This window comes from Octodon degus, unplaced genomic scaffold (genome assembly GCF_000260255.1).
Source record: "Octodon degus isolate 3935 unplaced genomic scaffold, OctDeg1.0 scaffold00024, whole genome shotgun sequence".
Lineage (NCBI taxonomy): Eukaryota > Metazoa > Chordata > Mammalia > Rodentia > Octodontidae > Octodon > Octodon degus.
Window position 1 is genome coordinate 11716890 of NW_004524600.1, and position 11151 is coordinate 11728040.

Consider the following 11151-nt stretch of genomic DNA (forward strand, 5'->3'; position numbering starts at 1 on the left):
CGGCACCAGGGCCAGGGAGCCAGGCTGGAGACCACACCAGAGCGGCTCTGCTGCTGGGACCCAGGTAGCCCCGGTCCCTCAGTTAGGTGTCAGGGCTGGGGACCACAGGGGTGCAGAAGGCAACCCCGGCCCCTGGAGCAGGGAGCACAGAATGGAGCGCAGCATGGGAATCTAGCTCCTGCAGTGTGTCTCCGATCTGCGTGGGGCACACAGGAGGGAGTGCAGCTGCCGCGCCTTACCTGCCAGGGCAAGGAGGCCTCCGATCACTCTCAGGAAGACCAGCATCTGGGGTCCGCAGAGGGCGAAGAAGGAGAGGATGAAGCAGATGATCAGGATGATGAAGCCGCAGAAGAGCATGGCCACCGCCGCTCGCCCCCACGCTGCGCAGAAGCACAACCCAGAAATTAACCACACAGGCATTGCAGACCTAAGCTGCATACTGCGCATCGACAGAATGAGGTTGTTGGTAGCCACAGCGCTGGGGATCAAACCGGGGCCTTCGCGCTGACCCTCCTCTCTAGCACATCACTATGCCTTTTTGAAAAGTTTTTGTTTTGTTTTGTTTTTTTGGCAGAACCAGGGATTGAACTCAGGCCCTTGCACTTGCTAGGCAAGTGCTTATTCTACTGAGCCATCTCCCTGGCCCTTAAAAAGCTTTGAGGGGCCAGTGAGATGGTTCAGTGGAATATGCACTTCCCTGGCAAGTGCAAGGGCCTGAGTTCAATCCCTAGTTCCGCAAAAAAAAAAAAAAAAAAAAAAGCTTTGAGACAAGGTCTCTTGCTAAGTTGAGTTGCCCTGGCTGGGCTCCAACTTGCAATCCTCCTGCCTCAGCCTCGCAGTTTGTTTTCCCAATAGCTCAGTTTCGGTGAAGCAACAGTTTTTGTTCTGACAATACTTGGGCATCTCTAGATATCACAGGAAACTGGGCAGCTCATGCATCAGTAATAAATGTTGTGATTCAGCAATAATTTTATCCCTTTGGTTTTTGGGCAAATGTTTATATCTCTGAAATGAAAGTCCAGTGTGGACTTTCATTAAACTGCTTCTCATATAATAAACTTCCATATAAGTAGCTTTATTTACATAAAAGATCTGCATAGTTTCTAACACAACACAGCCATAATAAACAATGTTGGTACTAAACAACTGAAATTGCAAACTCTTTAGGAAATGTTTCAAATACCTTTAAGGATTTTTGTTTTATATTAAGGTTTGGGGCCCAGGAGATAGTTCAGTAGAATAAGTGCTTGCCTGGGAAGTACAAGTTCCTGAGTTCAATCCATGGTACCACCAAAAAAATTAAAAAATTAAGGTCAGATTTTGTGCTAAAATAACCATTGGAAATAGCAACTATTTATGACTAGGCAGAGATTCTACAAATACAATTTAAATGGAGATAAAAAAAAACTGATTCTACATGTTTGTAGAAAAAGCTTTTTGAAATTTCTGCCTAAATTTTATTATTTTTTAAAAAAAACGTTATTTATTTACTTGGTATGGGGTCTCACTGTGCAGCTCGGACTCATAGTAATCGTGTCTCAGCTTCCCCAGCGCTGGGATTACAGGAGTGCACTACCATGCCTGGGTTTGGTGGCTGGGCTTGTGCTTGGGCCGGCAGGGCATGCAGTACCGAGGATCAAACCTGGATCCTTGCGCTTGCCAGGCAGGCGCTCAGACCTCTGAGCTATCTGCCCAGCCCCTCTGCCTAAATTTCAATTTCCGAAGTACTCAGGATCTATGGCACGCGAGTGTGTGAGTACTGATATTGGCTCCACAAACATCAGGGGGAGACAGGCACTGGATTCGGGGTTGGAGGGCGCCCACCGCCATCTCCACGGGTGTCAGATGGCACAGGGCCTGCAATGGCTCTCGAAGCTCCACCCCTTCTCACGGCTTACGCTGGTCCTGTCCCTAGCTCAGAAATGAGGGGCATACCTACACTCGGGGAGTAAGCACTTACAGTTCAGCTTCCAGCCTATCTGAACGCAAACACAACTGTTCTTTTTAGACATATGATGTCCGTAGCGCAAGCGCACCTTCCTGGAGCGTTCCGTTCGTGCGGTTCGCTGTGCAACCGTCACTGCCCACAATTCCATTTTCATCACCTCCTCCCTCAGACAGACATAAATAAATAAATGAAAAGAAGCATCCCGTACCACCAGCAGGCGCTTCTCACCGAGCCCTGTCGCGTTCTGGAAGTTTCCCAGGAATGGAACCACACACCACGTGGCCTCTCGTGACTGGCTCTTCTCACTGAGCGTGGTGGTGTCTTTTTAAGGATGGCCCATTTTATTGTATGAATCAGCACTTTGTTCTTTGTTATGGCTCACAGATAGCCCGTACTGGGGCCACTGCACTGAGCTGCGTCATCCCAACCCCTTTTCATTTTTTATTCTGAGACTCGCTGAGTTGCACAGGGAGGTCTAGAACTGCCGTGCAGACAGCCCACGTTGTTTCTCCCTTCGCCGCTCTTAGCCTCTCATCTCCTCATCGCATTTGGACAGGACCGGCACGGGCGCTCAGCCAGCCTTCAGTACCACCCTAGCGCAGCACAGCCCGCAGTGCCCACCTTGGCTCACAGTCGCCCCCGGGTAGGCCGAGGAAACTAAGACTGCACGTGGGAATAGCGAGGGCGTGGTCTAGCTGCACCTGCTGCCCCCCCCCAGTCCCTTCCCCCCACCTCCGTGGCCCAGCCACGGACATCCACATGCCAGTCTCCGGTTGTTGCCTTGGGCTAGAAATGCCTCCTGTCCAGGCTACTGTTAAGAGGAGCGCTCCTGCGTGAAGATCATCGCTCATTAATTTCCGAGCCCTCTCTGCTCTAAGTTTCCTCCTCTGAGATGGGTCTGGTGGTGCACAGCTGTAATCCCAGCACTCTGGGGGGCTGAGGCAGGAGAACTGCAAGTTCTAGACCTCACTGTGCAACTCAGCGAGACACTGTCTCAAAATAAAAAATGAAAAGGATTTGTGATGCAGCTCAGTGCAATGGCCCCAGTATGGGGAAAAAAGTAAGTTTCTCCTCTATCCAGTACCTTATTGTCTTTATTGTCTACATTCCCAATGCACAGCACTGCCGTTTTAGGATTGCTCCCAGGTCACCCGATGGAACCATCCCTTTCTGTCACTCATTTCAACAAACCTAGGTGGTTCAGGTTTCCTGCAGCGCCCTCGCTCTGCAGGGTGCCCTCCAGAGCCAGAATGCGGTCAGCAGCAGATCCGCGAGAAAGAGATCTTTCTAGCCTCAGAAACATCTCAGTTCAAGCTGACGGGCAATGAGAGATTTTAGCGATAAGGCGAACCTAGGAATGCTTTGTTTAAAATACAAACGAATGAAGGCCAAGATGAGAAGTTCTAACAAGTCTCTTATCTTTGCCTTGTCCTTCCAGTAAGGAAGCTTTTAATGGAGAAGGAACCAGGTCGAGCAGCAGTGCTTGGTAAGAATGCAGATTCCTGGGCCTCCCTCTAGAGCCACCAAAACAGAGCCTGAGGGGCGGCGTCCGGGAATCTGCATTTAGTAGCACTGTATTTCTTACTTTAATGCCGTAGTCTGAGAAGAGTACGATCCACAATGAAACTTTATAAACAGATCCAGAACCTCCAACAGAGGAGCACAGAGCTTCCTGATGTGTCCCATAGTCAGCTACTGGCCTCTGTGTGTGTGCGTGCATGTGCGTGTGTGCGTGCATGCGTGCATGTGTGTGTGCGCGCGTGTCTACTGCCAGCCATTATATTTAAATCCAATCATTAAATTCTAATAAGCAAAAATTTATTTTTCCTTTTATGAATTCACAACTTTGAAACTGCAATAAAAAGCTACACAGCTATACAGGCATAAAAGAACACAAACAAAATGGAAATGCACTGCACAAGAGTAAATAGGACTTTTCAGTAAAAACTTCCCAACAAGAAACATATTTCAGTAGCCAAATTTTTACAATCAGATTAATATTTTAGAAGCTTACTTACATATTAACATTCCTATAAAGAATACTACTAATGATTTTACCTGTTCATTTCAGGAAAATTAACTTAGATTATTACCACCACTCTAACACCTTAGTTGAAATATAATTTATGGGTAGTCTCGGGTATTTGGAGGGAATTAAATAAATAAACGAACAGCGGTTCACTTCACTTATGTCCACAAGTGAACACACAGGTAATGAACTACTTTACAAACTTTTCTTATTAAATCAGTTCAGGTAATATCTTGCTTATTTAAAACGCTGAGTCTTAAGGAAAGCAAAATGGAAAATTAAGCAATATTTTGTCTCCAGAAAAGCTGCCTTTGTTGTGGAGCATGTAAAACCTGCTCCTCACGGCAGGAAACACCCAGGTTGAGTCATTAAGTATTACTTAGACCGAAATCTTGGCACAGCTGGAAAGATAGTAACTGAGGCCTGTCCCAGCGAGGCAGTCTACCTTCCCTGGTCAACAGCCACCTTCTTTGAAAATGACATGAGCCAGGCCAGGTCTGAGTAAAGTGTTGAGGGCCCAGGGTCCCCTCCGAGCCGGGGAACGTCAGCACCTTCCCCCGACACTGAGAGTCTCAGGACACACACGGAGCTGTTTGGGAGGCCTCCACCCAAGCGCCTTCCACAAGAACCTCTGGTCTCACTTAGCTTCCCAAAATGAGGCCAATCTCTTTAAATTTGCCCAGCCCTCTAAGAATTATTCATATTATACCGTGCATAATCAAAACTACCATGCTACCAACTCCAGTGAAAAACATCAATTTTATTTATCTAATTTAATTTTATTTTTTTATGTATTTGGTACAGGGTCTCACCACACAGCTTGGACTTGTAGCAATCCTCCTATTTTCAGCCTGCCCAGTGTTAGGATTTCAGGTGTGTGCCACCATGCCAGGTCTTGGAGCATGCTTGGGGGTGGGGCTGGCACAGCCTGCGGTGCCCAGGATAGAACCCCAATCCCTGCACTTGCCTAAGCAGGTGCTTAATCCACTGAGCTATCTCACTGGCCCTTAAAACATCAATTGCATACATTTGTCCTAAAGGTACTTCTTTCATGATTGAACTCACAGATCTTCAAAGGCAGACTTACCTGTATCTATTCTGAATACAAGTCCATCCTTCGCTACTATTTTGTACACCTAATCTGACTCTGACTGCCTTTCCTGTGTGTGTGCGTGTGTGTGTGTGAGTGTGCAAGACAGACAGACGTGATGATTGTCACCATCAATTGTCGTGTGTGCGTGTGTGTGTGTGAGTGTGCAAGACAGACAGACGTGATGATTGTCACCATCAATTGTCATCTCTGAATTGAGACTGAAAGCACACGATAGGTCCAGGTAAAAAGATGCTGTGTTTTGCTAACAGTTTTTGTTTCTCGAAGTAAGATCAATTTGGCATTTTACACTTGTCCCAAAGTCATGTAAGAACTATGAAGAGGTCTGTGTTATCAAAGGAACCAGTAGCATTACAATACACTTTTAAATAAGATTTATCAACGCTCCGTTAGAGAACGACAGCTCATCCTCAAACTAATTAGGACAACTAATAAGAAGTACCTTTAGAGGTCAAGCTAGAAATGATAAACTAAAGCTTGTAAAAATTACCTTGCAAATAATAAGTACATGTATTTGACAAGGAAATCAGTGCTCATATTCGTAATTTGCTAGTAATACTGCTGAGACCATCACTGATTTCACCCTAAAGTGTGTGCCTACAGTCAGGGGTTTACTGGCTTCTTTAGAAGTTTTACACACAGGCACCAAACCAACCGTGACAGCCCGTGGCCTCCCCCCAGCTAGCTGGGTGCCTTGAAGACACTGGTGTCACCCAGCGAGAGCTGGGCCCCCTGCAGAACAGAGATTCATCTATTAACAATGCTGAAGGCCCTGCCTGGGAGACCTGCATTTTTGTCAGATACCCTCCTGTTGTTTCTACGAGGTCCTTCCTACCACACATAGGCAGAATTTAAATAGAATAAAACATAGTCTAAGAAGTAAAAAGGCTCTTCCTACAAATAAACACAAGCCTGGGTGGGTCTCTATTGGAAACCACTGCTTTGCATATGCAGTGAGGGTCCTCACGCACCAGGGCTTCCCAACCCAAAGCAGCACCTTCGAATCACCTGGGGACCCTGCCAAAGGCACTCCCGGTTCAGCAGGGGAGGCCTAAGATGCCGAGAATCCAGTAGCCTCCCAGCCTGGCCTGGGACTGTTGATCTTTGATATGTAGGGTAGCAAAAACCCAAAGGACAACTGAGCGCACATGCAAGAATTACATAGGAAGGACAGGGCATGGTGATGCATGCTTGTAAGCCCAGCACTCAGGAGGCTGAGGCAGGAGGATCACCGTGAGTTCAAGACCAGCCTGAACTACAAAGTAAGATGCTGTCTTTAAAAACCAAAACACAAGGCGAGTTCCTGCAGAAGCCCAGGAAGGCATCCGGGAAGGCTCTGAGGAGGGATGACTGGGCAAGCAGGCAGGCACTACATGGCTGGGTGGGAGCCGCATGCTATACTTCCTCCTTCACAGTGAGGTGCAAACCAAGTAACGTCTTCAAGCAACAAATTTGGGATCTACCCTCAAATATCTGAAGCCTATCACAGGGAGGAGAAGGATGGAAAGCAGGGATCAGGAGTCCTTCCCAGTTCAGTGAAGGTGCAGGCGAACAGCAGCAGGCATGGTAGCTCCACTGAGGGAAGCCCAGTCAGCGATCGTTTTGGCATCTGGAATCGAACTCAGGACCTCAAACTTGCCAGGCAGGCACTATGCTGCTGAACTGTATCCTCTCCTTAATTCCAACACCCCTGGAATCTGATTTTACAGGCAAAGGCAGTTAAAGGGGTCTAAAGGGGACAGAATCTCTCAGTGGCTACTGCTAAGCATAGCAAATGTCACTGGCTACAGGCTTCTAGATTTCCAGAAGGCATTGGCTTGGCAGAGGGGCCAGCTCGCCAGTCTGCGTGCCAGGATGCCAACATACACGTCTACACCCAGAATCGTCTACCACCCAGCTCAGAATGGCTCCTCCCCTGACCCCAACACAGCCCACCAAGAAGCCCAAAGCCTCTGATCTCAAAACAGAGCCCTTGGACGCCGATGTTGGTCTAAGACGAGCGTTGGCTTTGTGTGTATTTTTTATTTCCTATACTTTTAAGAACCATAGGATTGAATGACCTAAAATTAATTCTGGTAAAGCTCTTGATTTTTAAAACTTGTCTAAGAGTGATTTCATGGAGAGAAAAAAAAAAGTGCATATATACAAAGTGTCTTTGGTTAAAGAAATAAAATCAGCTGACTTTCTGAGATCAGCTTCAAGGCGCTGCGGCTCCCTGTTCTCCTGGTTCTGGGCCAAGCGGCAACTCTTCATTTTGCCCCACCTCTAACAAGCTGAAGCTCGTCAGGGTTGGAAATCCACACAGGTGACGGATACTTCTGGTATCTTCCTGGCAAAGCCTAAAACTGGACAAGAAGGTGCTGGCAGTAGGATAGCACTATGAGTGCGTATTTAGTTTGATGCCGCATTTATTTATGGGTGAATCTGGGGTAATCGTTTCACTCCTAAGTTTAGATTTTCATTTCCTTCTAGCAAATATAAATTAAAAACTAACAGGTACCCGTTAAGCTAGGTGTTAACTGAGCTGATACCATCATGTCAAAGAAGATATTCAGGTATAATCTGGGTCATCTATGAACAAAAATGAGGTGATTGGTCACTGAAGTTCTTGAAAAACAATGGTGGTTAAAAAATTACATAATCATCTGTTTTTTACACGTGATTCTAAGGAATTATTTACCTTCATAAAAACATCCATGTTCTTTAGTATTATTGTTGGTACTTGCCAGGACCAGCTTGTGTTTACTACCCAAGGTAAATTTATTCATGGTATAAATATTCATGGTATCATCCTAAAAAGGGATGGTCACTTTGTAACCGAAGGGCTGCTTTAATAATTACAATGGTAAATCAAAATATTTCCTAGTAAATATCAAGAAGCTTTTTCCTTTTACATAATGGAGTAAAATACCCAATTCTCTATAATGATCTATAGTTGTAATCAGATCCACTCACCCAGTCCTTGGTGACAAAAGGTGTGTGTGTGTATGTGTATGTAGGAGATATGCTGGAGTGTAGGAACTGCTTACTGTCTGAAACACAGCGACCTCACCCTCACACACACATTGTTTTCAGCAAACCCTTACTATCTAAAAATCTACGGAATCCAGGCGGCCCTAAATAACTACCCTGTAGTGTAGGAGTGCATAATTCCTACTGTTGAGCAGCAAAATAGGCCAAGGGCCCCTGCTAGGTTCTCGGAGGGTTGGAGGTGCCTCTTGGAGGTGGCTTGGGCTAGACCGTCTTCTTCGGCCTTCCCTGATGATTTATTTCTAGGTCCTGGGCAGGAGCTGAGTCTACTGCCTAAGCTGGCACTTAATCACCTTCGCAAAGGTCAATGGAGTGCCTCAAGAAGCGACAGCCACCACCAACGGTAAAGTCAGGTGTTTTTCAGAACAGTAACAATAGACGTTTCATGGCTGTCTTTTGAGAACCAACTCCAGAGGCCGATTTCTGAAGCAAATCAAAACGAACTAGCTGGATCCATGTTTTCCTAACAGAAAAATGGTCAATATTTCAGACTTCTAAATAAAAAATGAAAATCAAACTAGAATCATGCCCTGCCTGTTCCCTACCATATACAAAAGAGTCCACCAGCCTGAGATTGGAACCGCCACACCCTAAAGGTGAGCTCACCCGGCAAGGCAAGAAACAGTAACAGGGCGCTGTCTGTGTTTCCCAGGAGGGCTGTGCCGCCAGCCCGAGCCCCGGCTGGCCAGGTCCTGTCCCAGCAAGAACGCTGAGCTCGGTCTGCCAGCTGCCTCACCCCAGCCATCCCCAAGGCCTCCTCAATCTGCAGGGTCTCTGGGTGCAGGATAATGACCGTTTTAAGAGACCCACAAGCAGACCTGGTAGGTCGCCTACAAAACACCAAGTTTGAATGCATTTTAACTGGACAATGCAGAGGATTTCACAGTAACCTCTTGGAGGCACTACAAAAAAAAATTAGAATTCCCTCTAAAAGCTTTAAAGACTTGGGAAAACGCAAACTTGGAAGGTACCGAGTGGGCGTGTGCATTTCCAGAGATCAAAAAGCACGAAATCCAAGGAGTCCCCGCGGCCTTTCCTCTAGATCATCGGCCTAAAGAGGTCGCCGCCGCCCGGAAAGTGGGAGGCGCAAGCCGTCCCGGGCACCCGCTGCAGCCGGAACCGTGAATAAATGAATGGGTCGGGACGCGGCCCAGGAGCAGATCGGGTCTTGGGGGGCAGATCGGACGTCGAGGGGCGCAGATCAGGCCTCGCGGGGCTGCGGCGAGCGATGGTGCGGCCCGAGCCGCGCCCGCTGTACGCCCCCCGCACCCCCGGAGCCCGAGTCCCGCGCGTCCCGCCGCCTCCCTCCGCCGCGCTGCCCGAGGGCTCCCCGGAAGCGGCGACCCGGCTCACCGTAGTCCATGAGGCTCTCGCAGCCCTCGGCGGCGGAGCCCGTGCCGCCCTGCTCGTCCGCGCATTTCCACCACAGCGAGGCCGTCTGCACGTGCGTGTCCGACTGCAGCCAGCCGCGGCCGGTCAGCGCGATGATGTCGAACACGATGGCGCAGAGCAGCAGCAGCGGCAGGATCCAGCGGCAGCGCTCGCAGGCCAGGCCGCAGCGCAACATCTCGACGGCGGGTGGAGGGCAGCGGGACAGGGACCGGGGCCGCGCGCGCCGCTCTAAAGGGCGCGGGGCGGGGAGGCGGCCGGCCCCACCCGCCGCGGTGACTCAGGGGCGAGACCTGCCCGGCCGGCTCGGGTTACAGCGCGGGGCGGGGCGCGGCCCGGGGCCAGCCCCCGGGGACCCCACCTCCTCCAGCTGTACCTTCGCGCCCCGGCCTGGGCTCTCGGCCCGCCTGTCCTTCCCGTGGCTCGAGCGCCGGTGCTGTGCTCGTGTGGCCCCAGCGCCTTGCGCCCCGTTTAGGCGGACCGAGAGCTCAGGGACTTTAAAGAACGAACACATAGTTTTGTTTTTGTAACGCGCCTCGCTCTGTAGTGCAGGCAGGCCTCCAGCTCCCAGGGACCCTCCTGCCTCGGCCTCCCCGGGGCTGGGATTTTGCAGCCGGCTGCGCGCCCTGCGAGCTGCTGGCGGCTGCCCGGGAAGGCTTCCCCGCGGCTCCGCGTCTTCTAGTGCCGGGTCCTGCAGGTCTCTAGCTAGCCGAACCCCACTCCACCCACTCGTCCCTAGTTTTGTTTCTCCAGGTAGAAAGCTCAGGGCATCTGGAGGAGTCGCCGGGGAGGAGGGGGCGCGGTGCGTGGACCCCAGCTTCCCCAGTGCTTCCGCAGTGTGCTGGAGAACCGGGCGCTCAGGCCTTGGCCGGCCGGGTGAGCGGCACGACCGGGCTGCCTCCCGCGGGTCTCTGCACCTAGACAGTGGCGCCCTTCGCGACAGCCTTGCTCCAGGCAGGCAGAGCTCCCATAGCTTTCCTGAAAGGTAAATATTTTCCCGTGCAAAGGTCAGTCCCGGGTGGATTCTGCCGGCGGCGTGCGTCGGGGTTGTGTGAGCACTCACACCTGTGTGCTCAGTGTTTTCCACAGCTGTGGGGAGAAAATCAGATTCTTGCAAATCATGATCCAGCGCTGATCATAGGCGAAGCTGTTTCAAACAAAATAGGTTTTACTGGTGTCTTGATATCGGAAGAATTTTAGAGTTGTAACTTGGGTGGGGACGTACCTGGACTGGGAGTCGAGCCAGGGAACCCTGAGCCTCACCCCAGCCCTTCCCAAGATGCCCAGGCTGCCCACCCCCTCCAAGCCTTCCTGCCTCAGCCTACCAAGTAGCTCGGATTGCGGTGTGCGCCACCATACCTGGCGGAGCTGATGTTTGTGCCTCAGTTGCTCCATCTATGAAGCGGAGTGTGTTTGCGCATAGTGTTCTGGTGAACGTGAAAGAGCTAAAGTGGTGCAAGTGCCCCTGGCGGTACTGAGCGCAGAGAGCCGTGATTGAAGGGTGCTGGTGAGGAGGGTGGTAAGGGCGAGCTTTGCGTTTTCCACCTTAGTATGATTGAGGGGGATTTTCAGGGTAATTTTCAGAGCAAATTCTGTGTGCCCATGCCAACCAGAAGTCGCTAAGTTATCTTAAACTGCGAGGTC

The 11151-nt window shown here is 50.0% G+C and overlaps 1 protein-coding gene across 1 annotated transcript in view; it reads right to left on the reverse strand.

Moving 5' to 3' along the window:
- Nucleotides 1-9770, reverse strand: part of Perp (PERP, TP53 apoptosis effector) — a 27680-nt gene extending 17910 nt beyond the window's left edge. Inside the window, exons 1-2 of the mRNA XM_012514086.2 lie at nucleotides 9472-9770; nucleotides 240-380 (exon numbers count right to left, since the gene is read on the reverse strand). Coding sequence (XP_012369540.1) covers nucleotides 240-380; nucleotides 9472-9685 — 355 coding nt within the window. The 5' untranslated portion in view covers nucleotides 9686-9770. The remainder of the gene's footprint in view (nucleotides 1-239; nucleotides 381-9471) is intronic.
- Nucleotides 9771-11151: the final 1381 nt, after the last annotated feature.